Source organism: Macrobrachium nipponense, chromosome 27 (assembly GCF_015104395.2).
Source record: "Macrobrachium nipponense isolate FS-2020 chromosome 27, ASM1510439v2, whole genome shotgun sequence".
NCBI lineage: Eukaryota > Metazoa > Arthropoda > Malacostraca > Decapoda > Palaemonidae > Macrobrachium > Macrobrachium nipponense.
In genome coordinates this window covers 37,058,369-37,082,890 of record NC_087216.1, presented here as the reverse complement: position 1 = coordinate 37,082,890, position 24,522 = coordinate 37,058,369, and the positions used below count along the sequence as shown (strand labels likewise).

The window sequence follows — 24,522 nt, the reverse complement described above, 5'->3', positions numbered from 1 at the left end:
ACTGTAGAAAACCTAGAAAATGCAGGGCTGTCGTCAAATAAATGCGGTTCGTGTGAATGTGTATGTGCAAGAGAGAGAGAGAGAGAGCTTTGTTACAGGAATTTGCATGTGAATATGCTTGCATCATATCGTTGGCCAACTGTCCCGCCACTGGAGTGAACTAAAGTCGGCACAGCGGCGTAATCCGATCCTAGCAAGGTTTATGCGTTCGTGCCTAACGTTAACCGATCTTTCAGGATGAACTTGGTCAGTCTAGTCAGGTACATTAAACTTGCTCGTCAGCAGATTAACTACTGCTAAGATATTTCTTATACGTAAGCGTGCTCATTTGAATAAAACTGCGCTGCATCTCAAGGCCTCCGCTACTCGTGTCTCTCTTGTGCTTTATCTTTCACAATTCTCGACTCTTCTCCAGCCTCTCTTCTGGTGCCCACGGAAGTTCAACTGGCGCTGTAAGCCTAAGGTATTGTTCTTCCAGGGGTTACACGAAGGACTATAGTAGATACACATCAACGGGGCATCTGATGTCTATAAGCCAGTCCCTTACGAAGTTACGACGCTCCTGATTAGCTGTTGATAAGCCAATCACATGCAGTGTTGCCGTTTTGAGGAATTTCGTTTACTAGTGTAGCTTTCTAGTGACATCTGGCAACCCTCATTGAATATTCTGACCACAGCCACGGTGCTGAGGAATAAAATTCCTCGCTTTGCATTTTTCATGTTTTATTATGAAAATTAAAGTTATAAAACACATCCTGCTGCTTATACAAATGAATTTTATTGAAATCCTATATTTTTCTTCAGCAAAAATTCATATGCTAAGCTAGTGACGTGAAGTTTATTTACGTCATAGAAAATAATTCTACATCGGAAAATACGCAGTCTAACTATTAAATTTCCCGCATTCTAACCATTAAATCATACTAACGTAAAAAAGAACTGCGTATGGCGACACTGCTAAGAGCCACTGTTGTGAAGAAAAAACGGCAACATTGATCACAGGGCTGGAAACTCTGTCTCTCTCGAGAGTTCACCTAGGCAGTATGTATGTTGCACCTCTCCTGAGGGATACGTCTTTCAACAGTATCCCTCAGGAGAGGTGGAACATACATCCAGTCTATGTGAACTCTCGAGAGTGAGAGTTTCCAGCCCTGTGATTGGCTTATCAACAGCAAATCAGGAGCGTCGTAAGGGACTGGCCTTGACACCTGATGCACGGGTGATGTGAATCTACCATAGTCCAGGCCATCCCCATCTCTCCAACATCATTATCTCATCTACATATGGAACTCTAGTCACTTTCCCTATGGAATCATTTCTAACTCATGTGACTCCTAATATTCTTGTCATGCCATGAATCTGTCCGTATAGCAATACAAATTGCACAGTTCTTACTTTAGTGTGCAATTTCAGTGTATTTGATTTCTGAATCTTATTCAGCCTGCGCAATGTTTGATTTGTTTTCACTGAATACCAACTCAAAAGCGCCTGTACTGGATAGCACTGTTCGTAAACATTTGAAACCCCTAAAAATAACCGTACCCGTCGGTTTTGCACACTCCGTCCTCAATAACTTATTTTTTTTTAGATTTATTTATAGAATTATCTCCTCGGATATGGGATGTATTCTACTGAGCAAAGTCTGTCATTCTTTTGGTGTTGCGTTGATTAAGACAGCATCATATACATATTCTAAGTCGTTACTCCAATCTAAAACTTCTATTCCATCTCTGGTACTATTTTCATTATAAGATCTGTGAGAAGGACAAATAGTTCAAGTGAAACAACAACATTCCCTTGCAGCACTCCACGATTTCCTGCAGTTCACTTGCCGAGACCTCATCAACAAAAACTTCGCATCTACTTCCTTCGTGGATAGATTTTCTGTTGGCTTTACAGATTTAATAGCAATGCTGTAGTGACGCGAGATACTCAAGCACAATGCTGGTCCGTGGACGCTATCAAATGATTGCTCGTAATCAACTAAACCCATCAGATGGAGAATTCTCAATTTCATTCACTGTTGCATAATATGTCTTAGCAGACATCTCTCATCTGTGTAACTTCCTTTTTCCCTAAAATCATCTTGTTTATCTTGAAGCACTATATCAATTTTCATGTTCAGCCTTTTGAGAATAAGTATACTAACTATTTTTAAGAATATGTCTACTCAATATTTTTACTTCGGCCGACACAATTTCAGCCTTCTATGATACCTTTGCCAAAATTTCTAATTCCTAATTTATAGTCGGAAATGTCTCTTTCGGTGGATTTCCGGACTAAGAAACTAAATCATTCTTTTATATGACACACACACACACACACACACACACACACACACACACACACACACACACACACACACACACACACACACATATATATATATATATATATATATATATAAATATATATATATATATATATATGTGTGTGTGTGTGTGTGTATATATATATATATATATATATATATATATATATATATATATATATATATATATATATATATATACGCTTCCGTTTTGCATCAAGTTTCAGCTCAGATTTGCCTCAATATTCTTTCTGGCAATGAAATTATATTTTCAAACGTTAGTAGTTCCCTTCCGGTGGTAAATCTTGAACTTTTCCTCACCGATCGCATTGACAACTATGAGAAGTCATGTATCTCTTGCTTCTTTTCTCAGATACGAATCTTTACTCTGAGGAAGCATGACCAGTATGATGATTGATTATTTGGCACATTACACATACGAGACTAGATTGTACGTTTTGTGCAATAACACTTGCGAGTCCAGTTTCTCCTATGGTAGATTCACATCAACCGTGCATTTGATGTCTAGGCCAGTCCCTTACGACGCTCCTGATTGGCTGTTGATAAGCCATTCACGGGGCTGGAAATTCTGTCTCTCGAGAGTTCACATAGGCAGGATGTACGTTCCATCTCTCCTGAGGGACACTTTTGAAAGACGTATCCCTCAGGAGTGGTGGATATGCATTCTGTCTATGTGAATATCGAGAGAGACTGAGATTTTCCAACCCTGTGACTAGCTTATCAACAGCCAATCAGGAGCGTCGTAAGGGAGTGTCCTAGACATCAAATGCACGGTTGATGTGAATCTCTATAGCATAGACCCTCGTGGTGGTACGGAGCAGGACTTTAAGATGAAGCAAAGTGACATTCTCAGTTAATGTTTTAGCTTTACAACACTCTTAAGACAAAGATTAATCTTGAGTAAAAGTGCAGGAAAGTGACTTGCTGTTTTGGAGTAGAGGCAAAACTTTGGACAGATTATATTGCTTTACCCTATATCTCACATTTCTGTGTACACTGTGAGAAGGAAAAAACGAATGAAGTAACCTAATTTGTGGGACAAGAGAGATAGGGATGGTTGGGGATGAGGTTATGTATAGAGGTGGACTGTCTAACACTATTGAAGAGAACAGAGAAAAACTACATAAACTTGTGAAAAGTTTAAGTTATCCGTAAGAAAATTATTGAGCTAATTGGCTAGAGTAGGAACGAAAAAAGAACCCAGTGCAAAATTAGTCGTAACATATCGTAAGAACGTGAACAATACAACGAAGAAAAAATCTAGACAAAAGTTTTCGAGAACCTCCTCGGCTCTCATGATATGAAATGAGTAGGTTTTCGAGGCGAGCTATCTGTCCTAGAGTGAATGTATAAATATTACGAAGCGAATGTAAGAAGTATTAACACGAAATAAAAGGTGTCACAGCAACTGTAAAATGCGTATCGAACTTAGAGAAGCAATTTAAAATTTATCAAGGGATTGTTGCCAAATATATTCCTAACTGACGCAAAGTGAGTACATTTCCAAACACACATACACACAAACACAAAAGTTAATGTCACAAGCATATTCAGTAGGGAAGGTAGAAGAATGTGGAATGAAGATATAGGGATGACAGTACTGAATATTTTCAACATACTGAAATGATAATATAGACGCAGAGGAATGAGATCAGATGAATGAAGAAAAATTTCTACTTACACAGCAGATTACGGGAAATTCAAAGAAGCACAAAAGCAAAGTAACGAAAACGTAAGCGAGACATTGTTTGCATACCAAGGGAGCGGAAGAATGAGTGCTGGTTAAGACTAACTTGGATAATATGCATATCAAGGCCGATAGATCTCACGTTTAGTTTATGGCAACACCATGTAGTGTGTGGACATTTTCCCTTTTATGTTTGCACATAGGTTTCAAACTTTGATACTGAAATTAGGAAGAGCGGGACAATAAATGTTCTTTGTCACATTCTGGAACTGTTTCCTTTGGAGAAAAAAAAAATAACACGAAACATAATGAATTAAGTAGCTGTATAAATGAGGTCAACGTCCCTGAATCAACTTTTCAGCTACATTGGTTTTTATGGCATTTAAATGGCAACAGAATCACATTTGCGCTCTCTCTCTCTCTCTCTCGTGCGTTTCATTTGTGTTTAGATGGCTTCTTCCATCTGCGCTACTGCTCATGATAATCATAATCAGTGTTACTGTTGTTGTTACCGCCATCATTCATCAGACTTACAACTAGAAAACCAGTTAGGAGAGACGACGTACTACTGACGAGCATCTACAAATAAGAGTGGTTTCAATCACCGAAGCCCCTAACCCATAAACACGTACGTCGTGAGGTCAGGGTCGATTTGTTCTTAGCTTAATTGTTGCAAGCGCACCCCCGTTGTGAAACGGCATAATGCAGTAAGATGAATTCCTACCATTTGTTGCTAATTCGGCCTCTACCGTTTATATCAATAGGAGCGAGTGGAGAGAACTGTTGTATCTTATTGGGTAGACCATTGTAGGACAACATCCGTAGCTGAAGGAGAGAGAGCAGTCTTTTCGTAGGGAAAGGGAATTATCATGCGGTACAAGAGCTACAAAATACAGCATCTTCAATTTTTCTCTTTTCTAACCATTAAATGTGATTACGGTTTTACTTGTGTAATATATTTCCAGACCTATTTTTCTCGAGAATGCTCAAGAGTTTTCTTTATTTGTTTGTTCCTTTTTCCTTGATGTTCACAAGGATGTTTGGGGTTGCTGCATCGGCGACGTCGCGTCGTCCAACATCTTGTATTCGGATCAGCGTTTGCAGTGAATGACTAGAATAGAACTGTTTGTTAATAAGAGTGTTACGTACAACACTATTATACGCTGCAGCCAACTGCGCCATACAGACATCAACTAGATGAGGATGAAGGCGGGGAAGAAAGCTGTGGCATTTGGAAAATGATGTCGAGAGCAAGGTAGGACTGGGACAGACTCTTTTGCACATTGTTCTTGCCCTGCAGTTCCTGAAGCTGGCTGACTATTTTTGTACTTTCAATGTTTCCATGACTATGATTACTTCTGTTATTGCACAAAGTTGACGTAAAATTCTTTGCGTTAATGTTTTTATTAATTAGTATTATTTTTTGAGTACACGATATCAGGCAGATTGCCAGTCGTCAAGTGTCGTAATTTCCTAATCAGCCGCCCTTTCCTTGTCCTTTTACCTGTGGCTTTGCACCTGGATAACTGCCCTTCACTTGAGGTGTGTTGCTGTACTATTTAGTGGCATGATGTTGGCTTCAGGGTTGTGCTTATGCTAGGATATGCAATTACGACTTTTGGTCTTTCTGTGCATGTATGTGGATCCAAGTATACTATTATGGAACATAATGGGTGAATGTGACTTCACACAACTAAATTGAGAGCCAAAGTGTGGAGGTGAACGAGCATGGAGCCCAGGTAACCATCAGTACTCTATAGGCTTTGTTCTAGTCACCCAAGGAATTCATGAAAATTTGAGTAGTACATGAAACTTGACGAGGTAAAGCCTAGTGAAGGTTCGATTTGAAACAAATGTGAGTAAGAACTCTACTAGGATAGTCAAAGAAATGAGGTAGTGACTGCCGGTAACAGAAGAATTTGCAAGGATATACCTACAAAACATGGAGGATGAAATAGCGCAAGGTGGAGAAGGAGATTCAATCAACTTTGAAGAATCAGAGAGACCAATGAAACAAATAAATACAGAGCAGCCTTTCGGAAAGAATAAAACGAGGAAGAAAGAAGCCAAAGGAGGAATTCAACAAATTAGAGTGGAAGGACTCTTTTCTTTTGTTTTTCTAAAAATTGATCTCTTCTTTTTGTATTTCCTGTCACCTTCTGTTAATTCCTTCAAATGAACTCCATATTCGTTGGAAGCTTGATTTTCAAGTCAATTGCCTCTGTGGGCTTGTTCCATATAAATAGGGTTAATTTTCTGAATGATAATGATAATAATACTAATAATAATAATCACTTTTCTTACTATGTGCGCTGTTTCTAGGAGCACACTCTTCTGCATGAGTCCTGGGGCTACTTCAGCCTCTAGTTTTTCCAGATTCCTTTTCAGGGATCGTGGGGTCGTGCCTAGTGTTCCTATGATTATGGGTACAATTTCCGCTGGCATATCCCATACCCTTCTTATTTCTATTTTCAGGTCTGGATACTTATCCATTTTTTCCCTTTGTTTCTCTTCAACTCTGGTGTCCCGTGGTATTACGATACCAGTGAGTGATACTTTCTTCTTGATTTTGTCAATCAAGAAGAAAGTATCACTCACTGATTTCGCAATACCATGGGACACCAGAGTTGAAGAGAAACAAAGGGAAAAAATGGATAAGTATCCAGACCTGAAAATAGAAATAAGAAGGATATGGGATATGCCAGTGGAAATTGTACCCATAATCATAGGAACACTAGGCACGACCCCAAGATCCCTGAAAAGGAATCTGGAAAAACTAGAGGCACCACCCAGTCGAATTGCAGGACTGTGATAGTCCCCTCCCCAACCCCCCAAAAAGTAATGATAATAACCTAGAAGAAAAGAAAGAATATGAAAAATCCTTTTACAGGCGTGCACAATTAATATAATTAATAGTAAAAAAAAAGACGTTTGAAGAAAATGAAGAGATGGAAGGGAGAAAATTTAATGAATGACACAAGCAAAAAAAAAAAAACAAAAAAAACAGAGTGAGAAGATTTCAGATAATGAATGGATCCAGTAAAGTTGTGAGAGAATGCAAGAGCGGGAGAGTCTTTACCGACAGTCTGACAAATTTCTGGAAAGCCATATACCAAAACCTGTGAACTATGCAGTGAGACACTATCCTTTATTCAAAAAATACATTGAAGGAACTTACAGAGATACTTGATGCGCCTTACTCAAAGGAGTACCGCGAGTAAGTTTACAGTATGTTCTAGTCAGTGACGTAATTAAGGGAGCGGTCCTCCCCAGCCGGCACCGTCCCGGGGCCGGGGTGGTCCGGCACTCTGCCATCTGTTGAGCAGTTCATTCAACAGACCAACCTTAATATCTGTGTTCCAAATATTGTTAGAATGTTGAGATTGTTCTTGTATGTCGGAATAAGTGGTGCCAGTTGTGAGAGAAGCTTCTCCCTGTTAAAACTAATCAAAACCTATCTAAGATCAACTGTGAGTCAGCTCAGATTGTCAATAGAGCATGAAATTACTAATCAGTTGACCTTGATGTTATTAGCGAATTCTCTTCCAACAAAAATCATAGGGTTCCGTTGTAAAACTGCTGTGTTATTTTTAGTTGAGCTTTATGAAATAAAATAAATGATTGAGATGTTAAGGATTGAAATGTGCGTCTAATTTTCACCATTTTAGTGCTTTCTAGCACGGGAATGGGGCCGCAAGTTCTAGTTGCGCCACTGGTTCTAATACGTCACCTGAGTTGAGTAGAATTTGAAACCAAGACAGAAATTCTTGTAAGTGAACAGGGCGCAAAAATTGACCTCGATAAAATGGAAATGAATAAAGAAGAAGGTTCAAACGGCCCAAGTCAACATTGTTCAAACTGTTAAAGCAGAATCTTGTACAGTTAATGCAGAATGTCTCATCATTATATTAAAAGCTGGGAACGTAGAATTATTATTAATCAGATGAACCCTATTCTTACAGAACAATCCCACTGGGGCCATCGACTTGAAATTCAAGCTTCCAAAGAATTTGGTATTCATTTAAAAGAATTATAGAAAATACAGGAAAAATGTCAGTTAGAAAAAAATTAAAAATGTAAGTAAATTATACAATACAAGAAGAATTGATTTAGGGTAGTAATGCCTTGTATATTTGCTTGAACTGTTGAGGATTCAAATGCACAACATCTTTAGGGAAACTGTTCCACAGTCCAGCGGTGTGGGGAATAAAGGACCTCTGGAGACTGGAACTAAGACGTTCTAAAGCGCGGCACATTTACTGCATATTGGTGTTGCCCTCAGCAAATCTGGTCGCTCTCAGCGGAAGAAGATCAGGGATCAATTTGCGAATTTGACAGATCAGTTAAAATGCAACTTACGAAAAAGTGACAAACACGACACCACCCGTCATTTCATGGTCCCAGTCATAATTGCGAACAAGCCAAGTTCACACCTTTATTCAAAATGTCAATATTCCGTGAATGTCATTCCGATTTACCCTGTGAACAGCGGAATGATGGAATGTCAGTCACGAAAACCGTGAATGATGGATGTTTAAATATTTTAAAATCCGTCATTCACGCGTATCATTCTTGTGGGCAGAGCTTATGGAATGAGTGAAAGAGTGATCTTACTCTGTTGACTTGGCATCAATCGTGTCAGTGTTTTCATGTCTTTAAGTACTTCAGCGCCAAGAGATGGCAACGCTGTCTGAAAATCATGACCGCAAGGCTCTGCTGCAGTATTTCATTGATATATATAAAGGTTTGCCTGAACTTTGGGACATACAAAATGAAAATCACATGAGGAAAGACAAAAGAAGTTCTGTGTATCAAAAACTTTAGACATTTTCAGGTTAAAGAAGGGATGCCACTATCGATGATGTCAAAATTAATTTAAGAAGTAATTTAAGAAGGACATCAAAGAATATTCATGACTAAAAAAAGTTTTGCTAGTACTGAGGATATCTATGAACCTATTCACGGTTTTTTTTTATGAACTGTTTTTTCTACAGGACACAGAAAAACCGACAGAGCCGAAGCTCAATGGAGGCTACACAAGAGGTAGGACTTGTCCTTTTTCGTAACTAACCCTATTTGGAACATTTCAATCCTTTGCGACCCAGAGCAAAGTAAAGAGAAAGAGACTGACGGTGATATATACACTTTATTTTGGGAAAAATGAATAACGTGTACAGCTTTTTATTCACGAAACAAAACTAGTGGTTTCCATGGCACTGCTTTTCCCTTTCACAAACTAAATTGACAGAATCCATGGCACTGCTTTTCCCTTCCACAAAACTAAACTAACAGGATTCATGGCACTGCTTTTCATTCACAAAACTAAATTGACAGAATCCATGGCACTGCTTTTCCCTTTCACAAATCTAAACTAACAGGATTCATGGCAATGCTTTTCATTCACAAAACTAAATTGACAGAATCCATGGCACTGCTTTTCATTCACAAAACTAAATTGACAGAATCCATGGCACTGCTTTTCATTCACAAAACTTGACTGGTAGAGTCCATGGCACTACTTTTTATTCATTGTTGGGGGAGGATGAACCTACATTACATAATTAATTTGTGGTTAAAGGAAGAATTCAATTAAGTAACTGAAATACACTGAAAGCGCAATCATTTTCCTGCGTCCCTGCGACCCATGAACATTGATCTCGCGACCCAACCTTGGGTCATGACGCATAGTTTTACAACTACTGTATATACAAAAGCAACCATCCAATTGAGGGGTTAGGACCTTTATGGAGGAGTTATGGAGTTCCATTTGACAACGTCTGTGTGTGTGTGTGTGTGAGAGAGAGAGAGAGAGAGAGAGAGAGAGGGTATAATTGGTGGTTGGATGGTTAACGACTGAATTGGCTGTTGGTGAGTTCTGGGTTGTCTGCTGGTACTGTTGGAGTTTAGAGTTCTGTGTTTTGAGTTAGTCTTTAGTCAATCTTTGGTGAGAGCTGGTGATAGTAGTGTCGGCAGCAGTATTGAAGGAATTGAAAGTCAGTTGAGTTGTGTTATTGATTTGTTGTTTGTTTTGTTTAGTTTGATATTGTTGCCTAAGAGTAGTTGTGCCTGTGCTGTTGGATTTGTTGTGCTTTTGAGTTCCTGAGGGTTGTATGTGATTGCTATAGTTGAGGGTTGTTGTTATTGTTGGAGGCTGTTTAGTTTCTTGGTGTGGTTGTGAGTTGTTGAGGGTTGTTATTGGTGAGCTGTTGTGATTCCTTGGTGTTGTTAGTGGGTATGTGTGTTGGCGTTTTGTGTTAGTGATTGTTTGTGTAGTGGTCTTTTGTTGTGATTGTGTTCCTTGTTTGTTGTTGTGTTGTTGAGTTCCTTGTTGTTTGCTGGATTGTTGAGTTGTGGTTGTGTTCCTTGTTTGTTGTTGTGCTGTTGAGTTGTGGGGTTGTGGTCCTTGAGTGTTGTGTTATTGGGTTGTGGTGTTGTGGTTCTTGGTTGCCTTTGTTGTTGTTGGTGTTTCAGTGACCTCGACCAGCGGACAGCACAGCATAGCCTGGAGTATCTAGAGTTGGGTGAGTACATGTGTTTGTTTTTTTGTTGTTCTGTGTGTAGGTGTAGGTCAATTGTCCTACTTGTATTCTGTAGTGTAAAAGGAAAGTGAGACTGAGGGTGGGTTTGGCAGTTGGATTGGTTAAGTTTATGTGGGGGGATTTTGCCGCTTGTTTATGAGCTTGTGATTCCGCCACATTATTTTTGGTGCCCGAACAGGGACTGTTGGTGCGGCAGCTGCAGACGATTGGGGTAGTGAGTTGTGTGATTGGTAGAGAAAGTGAGGATGGAAGGAGATAGAGAGGCTGAAGGAGGAGCTGAGGTTGGCGAGGGAAGCTAAGGAAAGGTTGGAAGTGGAGAATGAGAGGTTGAGGGTAGAGTGTGAGGAGACGAAGAGCGAGTTAGAGGAAATGAGAGGAATGCTAAGGAGTGCCAAAGTGGAAATGAAAGAAGAGGTGAAAGCAGCGGAAGAGAGAATGGTTGAGAAAATGAACGAAAAATTCGGGGTAATGACAAATGCAATGCAAGAGAAGATGCAGGAAATGATGGAGGGATTCATGGGAGAGGGAGCTGTAGGAGGTAGGCCTACTGGGTCTTGTGACGGGCCAGGAGTGGTAAAGAAAGTGGAAGAGCAAGTGGATGAGAGTAGGAGTGACGAAGGTAATTTGGTTGTGATAGGTAAGGGAAAGAAGGGGAAGACACGGGATAAGGATAAACCTGAGGACAAGAATAAGAAGGGGGCTGAGGAAAAGAAGAAGACTAAGGGATAGAAGGTTAGTAAGGTTGACGGACAGGATGAGACTAGGACTGAATACATTGGGGAAAGGGCTGAGAGTGATTTGGATAGCGGTGAGTGGAAACAGGTAGGTAGAAAGATGGGTAAGAAGAGCGTAGTCAAGAGTATGGACGTGAGTATGGAAGTGGATTCGGTGTATTTGGAAGAGGGAAAGGGGGGTCAGAATAGAAGTAGCGAAAGTGAGAGTGAGAGTGAGCAGGAAATACGAAAGGCTGTGTATATGAGAGAGGTACCCCGATGTGCACAATACAATGAATATGGTAGTAGGGACATTGGGAACTTTTTTAAGGAATAAGAGAGGTATTGTGAGGCAAAGAATGGGGATAACAAGAGAGTCTGGGCAAGAGAGTTAGGTAGCTTTTTGACGGGATTTTTGTTGAATATGTATGGGGTAATGAGTATAGAGAATGTGAAAGCTAGGATTGTAGAACAGGCAAAGAGGATAAAGAGTAGCATTAGATATGGGAGAAAGCAAGATTTTGAAGAGGCAAGAATGAATGTTGGTGAGTCGTTGTCAATGTATGTCTGTAGGTTAGAAACATTAGCCAAGAAAAAGTTTGGGGACGAAGGGATAAATGAGTGTAAGGAGTTAGTGAGGAAGTTGTTGGCGACTGTGCCAGAGAGTGTATATGAGTTTATAAATCTGAAACGTAAGGAAAAAATGCGATGGACAAATTAAAGGTTGATGTGGAACGACATTTTAGAAATAGTAGAAGATTACGAGTTAGATAGATGTATGAAAGAGAGTAAGAGTGTTAGTGTTAAGACTGAAGTAGCTGAGGTTATACCAGAATTTAAGAGCTATAGGGAGGCAGTTTTGGAAGGGCCGAGGCAAATGGCAGAGCGAGTTGTAGATAGGAGTGTTAGGGCAAGTAACGTGAGTGTAGTTAGCCCTGAAAGAGATAGGAGTGCGAGTGTTGGAAGAGTGGGGTCAGTTAGTTGTGAGTGAGAGCAGCAGTGTTCTAGATGTGGTAAGCGAAGACATAGGAAGAATGAATGTCGATGGGCGTTAGGAGTGTGCTTCGGGTGTGGGCAAACAGGGGATTTAGTGAGCGAGTGTAAGAAAGATAGGGATATTAAATGTTATAGGTGTGGACAGGCAGGGCACATAGCTAGTGGATGTCAGGGTACCCATTTGTGGTAACTGTGGGAAGAATGGGCATTATGCTAGGAAGTGTAAAGAACAGCAAGCGAAATGTGTTGAATATGGAATGGAAGGTCACGTGGCAAGTGTGTAGGTGAAAGAAGATGAGTCAGGTTGGGAATTCGGGAAACTAGGTGTTAAGTGGATTCAGTTGGGTGGGTCCTCTAGTATGTGACAGTATGTTCAGGAGAATGCGATGAGTGAGTGGTTGAGGGTGAATAAATGTGAGGCAAGTGTCGGTCAGCAAATTGGTCTGGAAGATCGGCAGTTGGTGTTGGTTAAGTATGGAAGAAAGTGGAAGAAGGTAAGGCAAGGGAAAAAAAGGGAGAAACGTGAGCTGCATGATAGAGGGGTTAGTGTTAGGGTAAAAATGGTGGATAAGGCATGTAATACGGATGAATTTGAGGGGGAGGAATAATACATATAGCGTGTGTGGGTTTGAAGTTTCACCAGGAAGGGAATCAGGTGGTAAGGATGTAGTTGGCAGTATGAATGAATCTCTTCGGGAGTTTGGCAAGAGTGTAAATGGTGGCAGAGTTGCAAGAGATATTGGGACAAGAGTTGGAAGGGGTGGATGAGATAGTGAATGGGATCTGGGAGGATGGTAGTGAGGGAGAGGGTAATGGCAATCTGACTGAAAGTGGTCTGAGAGAAGTTGATGGTGGTAACTGAGAGTATGTATGAGGGCCCTCAAACAAGATCCAGGGAGTCTGCGTCTGAGCATCCGTGGGTGTTGCAGAAGGCTATTTAGTGTGGGTGTTGTGAGTGTAAAGAGACGTTGTCAAATGTAACGGATGAGGAAATATAGAGGAGTTATGGAGTTCCATTTGCCAACGTCTATGTGTGTGTGTGTGGAGAGAGAGAGAGAGAGAGAGAGAGAGAGAGAGAGAGAGAGGGTATAATTGGTGGTTGGATGGTTAACGACTGAATTGGCTGTTGGTGAGTTCTGGATTGTCTGCTGGTGCTGTTGGAGCTTAGAGTTCTGTGTTTTGAGTTAGTCTTTAGTCAGTCTTTGGTGAGAGCTGGTGATAGTAGTGTCGGCAGCAGTCTTGAAGGAATTGAAAGTCAGTTGGGTTGTGTTATAGATTTGTTGTTTGTTTTGTTTAGTTTGATATTGTTGCCTAAGAGTTGTGCCTGTGCTGTTGGATTTGTTGTGCATTTGAGTTCCTGAGGGTTGTATGTGATTGTTATAGTTGAGGGTTGTGATTCCTTGGGATTGTTAGTGGGTGTGTGTGTGTGTGTTGCCTTTTTGTGTTGGTGATTGTTTGTGGAGTGGTCTTTTGTTGTGGTTGTGTTCCTTGTTTGTTGTTGAGTTGTGGGGTTGTAGTCCTTGAGTATTGTGCTGTTGAGTTGTGGGGTTGTAGTCCTTGGGTGTTGTGATGTTGGGTTGTGGTTCTTGGATGTCTTTGTTGTTGTTGGTGTCTCAGTGACCTTGACCAGCGGACAGCACAACATAACCCGGAGTATCTGGAGTTAGGTGAGTACACGTGTTTGTTTTTTTGTTGTCCTGTGTGCAGGTGTAGGCCAATTGTCCTGCTTGTATTCTGTAGTGTAAAGAGGAAAGTGTGACTGTGGGTGGGTTTGGCAGTTGGATTGGTTTAGTTTATGTTGGGTGGGGGGGGGGGGGGAGGTGAGAATTCTGCCTCTTGTTTTTGAGCTTGTGATCCCGCCACAAGGTCTATAATTATAAACTAGAAGTGAAAGGTTACGACTCCTCTTTAATGAAAATGCCAACATTATGGCAACAGAGCGGTTGCTCATCCGGAGTTCACTCAAGACAATCATGCGCTGTCACCACTGAGTTGACTGATGGTAGGAATGACATTCAACAATAATAGTGTATTCTCATGAATAATAGTGTTCAAATACAGTCTTGTGAGTGACATTCACGAATGATCGTGTGAACCCAGCTTTAGGGAATATCTACCACCACGAACCACTCTCTAAAAGAGATTTAATCTTCTTTAAGAGGCAGACATCGACACCACACAACAGTATTCGAGTAAAGATCTCAGACCAGTAGGTATCCCTTAATAATATAAACAAAATATTCACGGAGATTATAAAGACAAATTAGAGGTGCACATAAAAAGTTTTTTGAAAACTCATTCACTATAATCAGATTTTACAACCTGAAGAAAAGACAAAGTTCGTTTTCGAATATTACAATACTGTTTTGAAGAGACGCGTAAATTAGATGGACCCTTATTTGTGGTTTCAGTTAATTTTATAAACACTTGACTCCGATATCAATTAAATGTAACACATTATATATATATACTATATATATATATATATATATTATATATATATATATATATATATATATATATATATAATATATATATATATATATATATATATATATATATATATATATAATATATATATAATTATATCTATCTATATCTATATCTATCTATAATATATATTATATATATATATATATATATATATATATATATATGGTAAGTACATAGAAAATATACATACGTATACTTCAACAAGCGGATCCTAAGGCAAAATAGAATTATGATGGGAGCCGTTATATATGAAACCATTAAGTAATACTACTATTACTACATTACTGCATTTTGATAATATTTCAGTTCACGTACACTGTGTGACTGTACTGTAGTCGTAACTAGTAATACCATTATCCAGTTTACGTTGTTACACTAGTAGAACGTGAAAAAAGTGCGTTACAAGTTTGACCTACCGAACTTCACGTCAACCATAGCCTAATACTAAAGTAGTTTTGGTTAGCTAGCTATTAACCTAGCCTATATATTTGATTGCTGGGAGCGGATACCTAGGCTTAAGTACCTACTACCTAGGTACTACCTAGCTAGTAGTAGTAGCTAGTTAAGTATGGTAGATCTACCTAGGTACAAAGTAGAGAAACTGGGTCAGCCGTGAGAAATCCGATGGTGAAAATAAGCCAGCTCGTTAGGTCACCCTGTAGCTATCCGTGGTAAAATTTCAGTTTAAACCCTTATTGCATTTTGGACTTGAAAATATCGGTAATTCTAAAGAATACCCAACTCCGCACGGACTGCAAGGAACGTAAACGCAAATACTAGCTAGGTAACCCTAGTACATCCATCAGGGATTGGGGCGTCCAATGTAGTATTTCGCCGTGTTTAGTAGGGGGGTTAATTACAGTTGACCGCCCAAAAATAACGGTGAATTACGTAATAAGCAACCCGAATACTAGGGCCTAGGTAGGTATAGGAAACTGTAATTTCCAAAGGTAGATCTAGGGTACGTATCCTCGGCGGCCTAGACTATGGCACTTGCTGCTTTTCTATGCAGTTTTACCTACTACTGAACAAGAGTTTTAAGTAATATTTATTCGGACGACTGTAATTAACCCCCAGGGGCCAGTACTAAACACGGCGAAATACTACATAGGACACCCCAATCCCTAGTGGATGTCGTATCCGCGGTTACATTCCTTGCAGTCATTGCGGAATGCTTCTGTAGAAATACCTTTCCAAAGAAATATCCAATGCGGAGTTATTATTTATATTTACCAAAATATCATATTCCTATGTGTGCTTTGAGCATTTAAGTCATTCATTTCGTCAGCTAGTAATAGGTATAGCTACCTAGTAGGGTATCGCGGTAGATCTGGGGTACTTATCCGCGGTGGCCTAGACTATGGCAGTTGCGGTTTTTCTATGCAGTTTTACCTATACTGAACAAGAATTTTAAGTAATATTTATTCGGACGACTGTAATTAACCCCCCAGGGGCCAGTACTAAACACAGCAAAATACATTGGACGCGCCAATCCCTGGTGGATGTCGTATCCGCGGTTACATTCCTTGCAGTCCGTGCGGACTGCTTCTGTAGAAATGCCGGTATTGCTAGTTACCAAATAAATAATTACTTCAAATTCTTGTTGAGGAGGTAAAACTGCATAGAAAAACCGCAACTGCCATAGTCTAGGTCGCCGCGGAATAGTTATATAAGATCTACCCCTAGTAGTCTAAGTACTTGTAACCTAACAACCTTGAGAGGCCTAAGCCCTCCTCTGAACCCTCATCTAACTTAACTTAGGATACCAGATCCATACTCAGGCCTAAAACTCCTACCTTAGCCTACCTTAGGGGTTGCTTTGCTCATTTAGTGTTTTCTTCCACCCAAAAATCATTTTTCCCACTGTGGTCCCATGAATTGTAGGATATAATGGTGGGGTCCACTGTATAAGGTACTTATTTGTTAACGAAATGAATTTCAGAAACACAAAGTATTTGTTGCTTTAAAATATAGGAAAATTATATAATTTCAAAATACAATATTAGTTTAAAGCAAAATAATACCATATTCGCTCTAAAATGCATACTACTGTTAAGGGATAGCCTAGGCCAGACCTCGTGACCCCTCTGTCTATATTTGCTCTGCAGCCTATGCCTAAATTTAGACTGTTCAATTTTCATTCATGTTTCTTTGAGGGGCAAAGTTATGAGGAAATTGAGATATTATAGGGTAAAATGAAATACTAATGAAATGGCATTGCAGATATAAATTAGGAAATGAACCCTTGTTTGCATAATATCTGTTAAGTAATGCATAAATGTAAAATTTAAAGGAGGCACTAGCCATTGATACTTCATTATGTACTAGCTAAATACATTAATCAAATATTTTTCCTACAGAAATACAAATCTATGTAAGAGTACTCTGGTTGTCTTTTTAAGTTGAAATGGACTTTGAAACTTAGTAAAAAGAAGGTTGATTGGATGTAGGCAGGTGAGTATAGTTGGAAATCCTTATCTGCTGTAAGCTAGCACTTTTAGCCTTCAGCCACGGTCGAGTAAGGAAGTCTTGCTGCATTGACTGCCCAACTAAAACTTCTATATTTTTTATTTGTATGTATGGCGTGTGTGTGTTTTTTTTACTGAGATGGGTATGCATGTGAGGGTAGGCCACCAGACTGTGTTCTCTGACAGTGTAGACCCAGGTGCATTTTCTGAGCTTTCCCCAGGTGAGGCTGCAGCATGTAGTCATGGCTCATCCTGCTTAGCCCTGCCTCATTGGCAGTTTTGCTCAAGCACTGACAGATATATCTGTCTCTCGGTATCCTGAGTGCCCGTCTTTTTGCTGTTGCTGCTAAGGAACGCAGCACTGTTGAGCCTCCTGTTGTGGATGTCTTGCCTGTGGCAGTATACCTGTGATATTGAGCACAGGCCATACTCCCCAGATGCTAGTTTTTCTCTCATCATGTTTTGTATCATAGCCGAGGGAGGATGATAAGGCTTGTAGATGGAACAAAGTGGAATGCCAGTGGATATATTCTTACTTTTTTTTTTTTCCCATCAAATTCTTCTCTTCCTCCATATCTTCTTCTGCCTATTCTGCATTGCAAAGTTCTCTCACAAGAAGTTCTGTTGGACTTTGAGTGAGCACCTTCCTTTTTGTTTGGGGATGGCCAACCACATTCCCTCACCAGCGGGTGAGACATCTGTTGTAAATAGGGTTGACATTGGGTTCTCTGAGCTCACTCATGAAACAGTGTCTCCCCATTTCTATTTAAGACCTAAGGAATATCTCAGGCTCTGTCCCTGTTTATATTGCTGCTGAGGTATGCATAGAAGAGTGTGCACTGCCTTCTTGCTCAACACATGAATAATTCATGGATCGTGCACATACAGCAGGTTCATACTCAACAGGTCGGTACTTTACGATACCTAAGAGTATTGCAATGACCTATATGATTGTGATTTGTTAACCTTTGTGTGGTGCCTGGTTCATTCAGAACTCCGAATCTATGCATACAAAAGATCACCACATAATGATACTGTTAGGCATCAATGGTATGCATTCATGTGAATGTATGATCACTTGGGTGGGTTCATATCCCGTCAGAACTCCTGTGTACACGTGAGATCCTTGGATCATTTGCTTTCAACAGTGTTCACACATGGAAGGTCGCTGCATCACAAGACAGATGTGTTTGTGAGAGATAGTGCGTAAACATTTATGCAATCAAATTAAGTCCAGAAGAATGTGGACAACTATTTCAGTTGGTCACAAGACCTCACCTTGTGGTTCTGCAATTGGTACTGCTAAGAATCTTTGTGTTCAAAATCTGAGAAAGCTCACAGGGGTAGACTGGTACATGTATACCAGCTTCTCTACCAGGTGAGGGTCCAACTCATGCGTTGAGAATCTGTTATCTCTTAACTCTTAATGGTCCTTCTCCTTCAGAACCTATTCAGGCAGAGTTGGAACAGTTTTTACAAAAGATTGCTTGGCTTATTTGAGAGTTTCATGATCTTGGGAAAGCAGTCACTGCTTCTTCGTTGAATACATTTCATTGATAGACCATACTCCAGGGTACACTTCAGAGGCAAGGTAGCTGCCCTGACTGCTGTGGTTGCTCTTGTACATATCTTGGATATGTGAACAGTTTGATCTACAGATCAGGAGGTTCCCAGCTGTCCAGCAATCAAGCAGGTTCATTGATTTTTATATAAGAGCAGTCGTCATTGCAAGCTAGATTGGTCATTGACCTTGGTAAAAAGGTTGTTGCGTAATTGGTGGTTATGGGGATGAATAAGAGAATACCCTTCAGTTTTTCTTCAGTTGCTGAGAAAAGCAAATGTGCCATGGTTACTCTCATCCCTACTTGATTGTAGAATGCATTGGATGAATAGAATTTTCTTTACTCATGAACTTTTGAATTGTTTTTCTTTGCTTTGTCCTTTTTCTTTGCTGTAATGAAGGAGAAACATGATAAATGCCATTTCAGGGGCTTGGCAACATTGTGGCCTGTTATGTTTCCCATAACAGTAGACCTTCATACTCGTGCTTCTTCCTGCAAGGAATGTGGAGCTGGTGTTCTCTACAGTGGGAGAAATTTGGTAAGAGGAGGAAGAAGGATGAGAACTGTTTTCCAGCTATCTTCAGGGAGGATACACCCCAGTGATGTCCCTGAATCCTTGTGGTTCTTTCCTTTCTCCTTCCATACCTGGCCCTCTGTCTGCCACTAGTATTACCTCTCCTTGGAAGGGTAATAAGTGAGCTTAGCAGAAGTCTGGCTATATCCTCTCTTCAGAGGAGGAAACAGCTCTTGGTGGTGGTGTGCCCCAGCAGATGTCGCCCTCTCAAATTTTAAGATGTTGTCTCTAAGAGTACCTGCAGAAGATTTGGCCTTCTCTCATAATTTCAGAGAGCCTGTATTTCACAGTGTTCCTAGACAGATTAGCAGAGGAGCTGTACTTGTCACCCTCTCCTGTTGCATTTGCAAATATTTTGGCCTCCTTGGCTACAGTGGAAAAAGGGGGATCCTCAAGTTGTGGTAATCCTTCCAGTGGCTGATCCTCCAGTTGCTTCATTTTATCTTCAGTTCCACCCACGACATTCCTCTTCAGTGTTGAAGACTGGTAAGACTTTGTAAGGGAAAGAGCCGTAGCATTCTTGTCATTCTTTGTTGTCATCATTGAACTTGTCTTGGTTTTCTTCCTTATCCCCAGACTTTCCCCATGATTGTGGGGTCTCTGGTGGGGCAGGTGTTCTCACACCTTCCTATTTAGATTAGAGGGCAGATCCCTCCTCGTCCAAATGTGAATTCTCAGGCTTTCTGTTGGATGAGTCTGCACATCCTGCTCATGCTGCTTGTGCTTGGTCTTATGATTGGATGCACAAAGTTTTTCAGAATAGCCCCACTCCTTTTGCTTCCGAGTAAACATACAGAGAAGGGCACATACAGTCTGTTTGCTCTGTGCATGCGAGGTCATTGCATCACGCATGCTCTGACAATGGGTTAGGCTCCCTCCCATGCCTTCTTGTGGTAGGAGAGGGGTGAGTCTTCTCATTCGAGTTGTGTACATTCCGTAGAATGGGCTCACATCGAACCCTCTCATTTGAGGGACAGGTCTCTATTGAGCTCTTCCACCTGCAGTGTGCAGCGTGCCACATGGGAATTCCATCGTGCATGTTCACTCCTGCACCTTCCACTAGCTCGGTTTGTTACTAAGTGTAGGGTTGGTGGTAGGTTAGAGTCCAGAGCCATACTTTTAAGACAGCAACTGCTGGAACTCATGGGGCTTCTTCATGAGGTTGAAATTGGGCCATGAAGCTGAAACCTGGCACATTGTCTTTATTATTATTTTTTTATTTATTTTTTTTTTATGAAGAGATGTAGGTTATGCCTTAGGGGGCCTGATGGGTCCTGATGATCCCGCTCCTCTGGAACCACTGTAGTCCAAGCTGAGACAACTCATTTGTGAGATTATTGCAGTCATTCATATTCTTAGCAGTTAAGCTCTCCTTAGGGTATACTCTTGAAGCAAGACAGTTATTCAGGTTTTTTTAAAGTGCATTGGACCTAGATAATTTTTTTATCTCAGTCAGGTGTCTTGGAATGAATTAATGACTTAGTGTGGTGTATTATTGTATAAAAATCAGTGCCTCTCTTAAATTCAGTGCACTTCAATGATGAGGTAAGACAAGTGAAGGGATTCCCCCACTCACCCTCATAATCACTAATTAACCACCATGATACTATGTTCCACACCTGTCCCAGCTCCGGTTTATGTATCTAGGAGAAAAACAGCTTCCTTTTAAAATTTCAGCTTCTCTCTAAACTAATTTTCTCTTTTGGAAAACCAGATTGTAAATTGTAATTACTATTCAGTGAAAATTGCATTGTGGAAAATAGAGCAACATGATGAGCTAACATAATTCCTCTTTCTCTTCCAGATAAATAATGTGTTCTCTAAAAATCCTTTCATTTCACAAATGTAAAATATTAAGGATAGGACCATACCAGTTGAGGGTCAGAAGAGGGAAAACAAGCTATTTTTCCACCCTATCTGCTGATTGTCTTAGCATAGTAAATCGTCTGTCAACTACCAAAGTAAAGTTGAAACCCCCATGGAATATTGTGTTTTTTGGAACTGATGACTTTGCAGTTGAGAGTCTTGATGCACTTTGTAAAGGGAGAGAAAGGTAAGGAAAAATATTCATTTATTTCCAAATTTACTTATATGTAGATTTATCTGGGATTTTGTCATTCTTAGAAGTTGACAAATATATATACATACATAGTACATTCATACAATATATATATATATATATATTATATATTATAGATATATATAAAATAAATATTTTATATATATATATATATATATATATATATTTATATATATTATATATATATATATATATATATATATATATATATATGTATATATATATATATATATATAGTATATATATATATTTTTTTTTTCTTTTTCTACAAAATGGTATTTAATAGGAACAGTGTCAGCAGAGTGGCAATCACCTCCCTTGTATAAGAAATGTTTATACAATACAGTTTTTCATCCTTATTTTTAGGGGCCTAATTGGAAAATTAGATGTTGTTACAGCGCCAGTGAAGAAAAACTCTCCAGTTCTGCAATACTGTCAGAAAGAAAATATACCTGTTATTCACTGGCCTACAGAAGTTCCAAAAGGAGTATACGATGTTGGCACAGTGGTTTCATTTGGTCATCTCTTGACACCTGCAATTATTGATGCCTTTCCCATGTGAGTCTTAATTGATTTAGCACTGACAGTTTTTATATATTTTAATTTAAACAATCATTTATTATCATTTAAATAATTTGAAAATGTATGTGTCTTTAAGTAGCATGTGCAGTACATAAATCCATTTTGGAGTACTAATGGTAAGAAAAGTTTGGAATGCATTTCATAAACAGCCCTGGGAAATTTTGAAATATTGTTGGTGAATAAGAAACAAAATTGTGGATTTATTGTTAACACTGAAAATTGAAACTAGAAAAAGTAAATGAATAAAAAATAAAAGACAAAAAGTAATGAAGCTGAGGAGATGATAGAGTGGTCAGTACTTGGTGATTTTGATACAAAAACAACTTGTACTGTTTTTTAATACGGTAGTGATGGTATTAGTGAAAATAACCTGTATTTGAGAGGAAAAGATACTGATAACAAAGATTTACTTGTTTCTGATACTCTTTCAGGGTATTTACTGTTATGAAAATACAAACTGTTGAGCAGTCTGGTAACAAGGTAGTTAAATGGTTTGTATAATGGAGGGGTGAGGAGCATGAGAGTGTATGTGGTCTTCATGTCCTCTGCTTAGGTAGATCCCAATTGTTACTGCTTCTTTGGTGGGGTGGGATTGGAGCTATCAAGGTTTTGGTAGAGAAAGGTTAGAGTGTTAGCCTACTTCTTCCTCCCCTCTGCCGTGACAACCTTTCTCTGCTCCATCTAAGTGTACACTGCTGTCTTGGCCAAGAAGCAAGTGTGTGTAGGAAAGTGAATGATCGATACACCTCCCCTTAACATGTATACTGCTTCAGTCTTGTTTTGCTGCATTCACTATGGGTTCAACGCTGCTGAACCTACTGTAGCAGTCATTCTTCCTGTAGGAGATACCCCCTGTAGCATCGATCACAGCTACTGGTCCTGTAGACTTGTCATTGGGCATGGGGAAGAACCATAAGCATCTCCTCCTCCTTCTCCTCCTCCTCCTCCACCTCCTCCTCCTCCTATAAATAGAAAGAAAAAGAAGTTTCACAGAACCCTGAGTAAGCAGCTTTCCCTCCTTAGGGAGATGATGGTCTTTGTCTGCCAAAGAATGAACTTGGGACCCCAGCTAACATTCAAACCTTTTTCTGCCCAAATTTTGTTAGCTGGATATGCCACCCCAGCAAGGAGAACAGTTAACCTGTTCTCCTTGAACATGATGAATGCTTGCCACTCACGTTTCACCTGGTGCACAAGTGGTAAGCCAGCATTAACCCTGCAGTTATTGTGCTAATGGGCCCGAGACCTTTTACATTAAGTCAAAGAACTAGAGCTCAACAGATCTCCACTTTGTGGTGCTAAATGTTAATGGAATGATATTTTTATATAAACTTAACCAAGTATAATTACATAGCAGCAGCCTTTATTTAAAAAAATCGCTATAGCACTTCAATAATTTAATGTAGGTGACAAGACCCACCCACTAACAGGAATACGTACTGGAAATTACTTAGCAGAAAACCGTATTCTGTTTCTGCTGGCTCTCAAATAAATATCTGGTGTCTGCGGCAGCTTTTGTTTATTGGTTTTTGGTTGTATAACTGGATTGGATGAAGTATTAACACTTAATTTTGAGTGGCCTTCAAGCTTTGTTAGCTTATTAACATTTAGGATCAGGATTTTCATATATTTGATTCTAGTTCCACTAGCCTTTGCTATTGTAACAAAGATCATAGGACCAGATTGACTAAATTGTTATGATTCACATACAGTTTGCTGTAAGTGTAAGGGACAGGAGTGTAGTAGGGAAGAAACTTGTGCCAAATGTCTCGATTGGGATGAGAAAAAATTCTTGGATCTTAGGTTAGAAAGTGATAGGAAGAGGAAAATAGCTTCTAGAGCCAAGGGACGGTCACATAGTCTAAAAACAACTCCTAACCTAGGTAGAAGTTAGCCTGCTATTCCTTCTACTACTCTTATTCCCAACTTTTCTCCTATTACTTGCCCTCCTACTTTTCATCCACCTGCTCCTGTGCATGGCTGTCTTGCTTCCAACCATTTTACCGTTTGTTGCCAGTCTTGAAAATTAATCTAGTCAGAACTTCCATGAAAGTATGAAAAAAGTGTTCACGAAGAGAGTGCAAAGTGATAGTACAGTGCAAGTGGAGGAGGTGGCTACCTGTCCCGTCAGTTCTCATAGACTGAAGTCACTGCCCTGCTCCCTCAATTCAATTAGACCCAATTAGAAGACATAGCAAAAGTCAAAGGGAGGCTGAGAGGTTTGCCCACGGGTAGTTACTCCCTCAATCGAGCCCGTTTCATGATCCCAGATGTCGACAGACAGCCATGGGAAAGGTGTCTTATCAGGAGTGCACCAAAATATTATACTGATACTTCAAAAATTGTTGTAAATATATTGTATTCATGTGAATATTTAATTTGTTCATGAAACTTACCTGTCAGATATATATATAGCTGTATTTTTCCGAATCCGACAGAAATTTAAACACTTACGACACACGCAGTGGGAGTCAGGTGGTTAGTACCCATTCCCGC

The 24,522-nt window shown here is 39.8% G+C and overlaps 1 protein-coding gene across 1 annotated transcript in view; it reads left to right on the top strand.

Moving 5' to 3' along the window:
* Positions 1–5,220: 5,220 nt before the first annotated feature.
* Positions 5,221–24,522, top strand: part of LOC135201024 (methionyl-tRNA formyltransferase, mitochondrial-like) — a gene marked incomplete in the record, with an annotated part of 74,034 nt that continues 54,732 nt past the window's right edge. Inside the window, 4 exon segments of the mRNA XM_064229864.1 lie at positions 5,221–5,274; positions 9,014–9,062; positions 21,169–21,417; positions 21,811–22,002. Of these exon segments, the coding sequence (XP_064085934.1) occupies positions 21,176–21,417; positions 21,811–22,002 (434 nt within the window).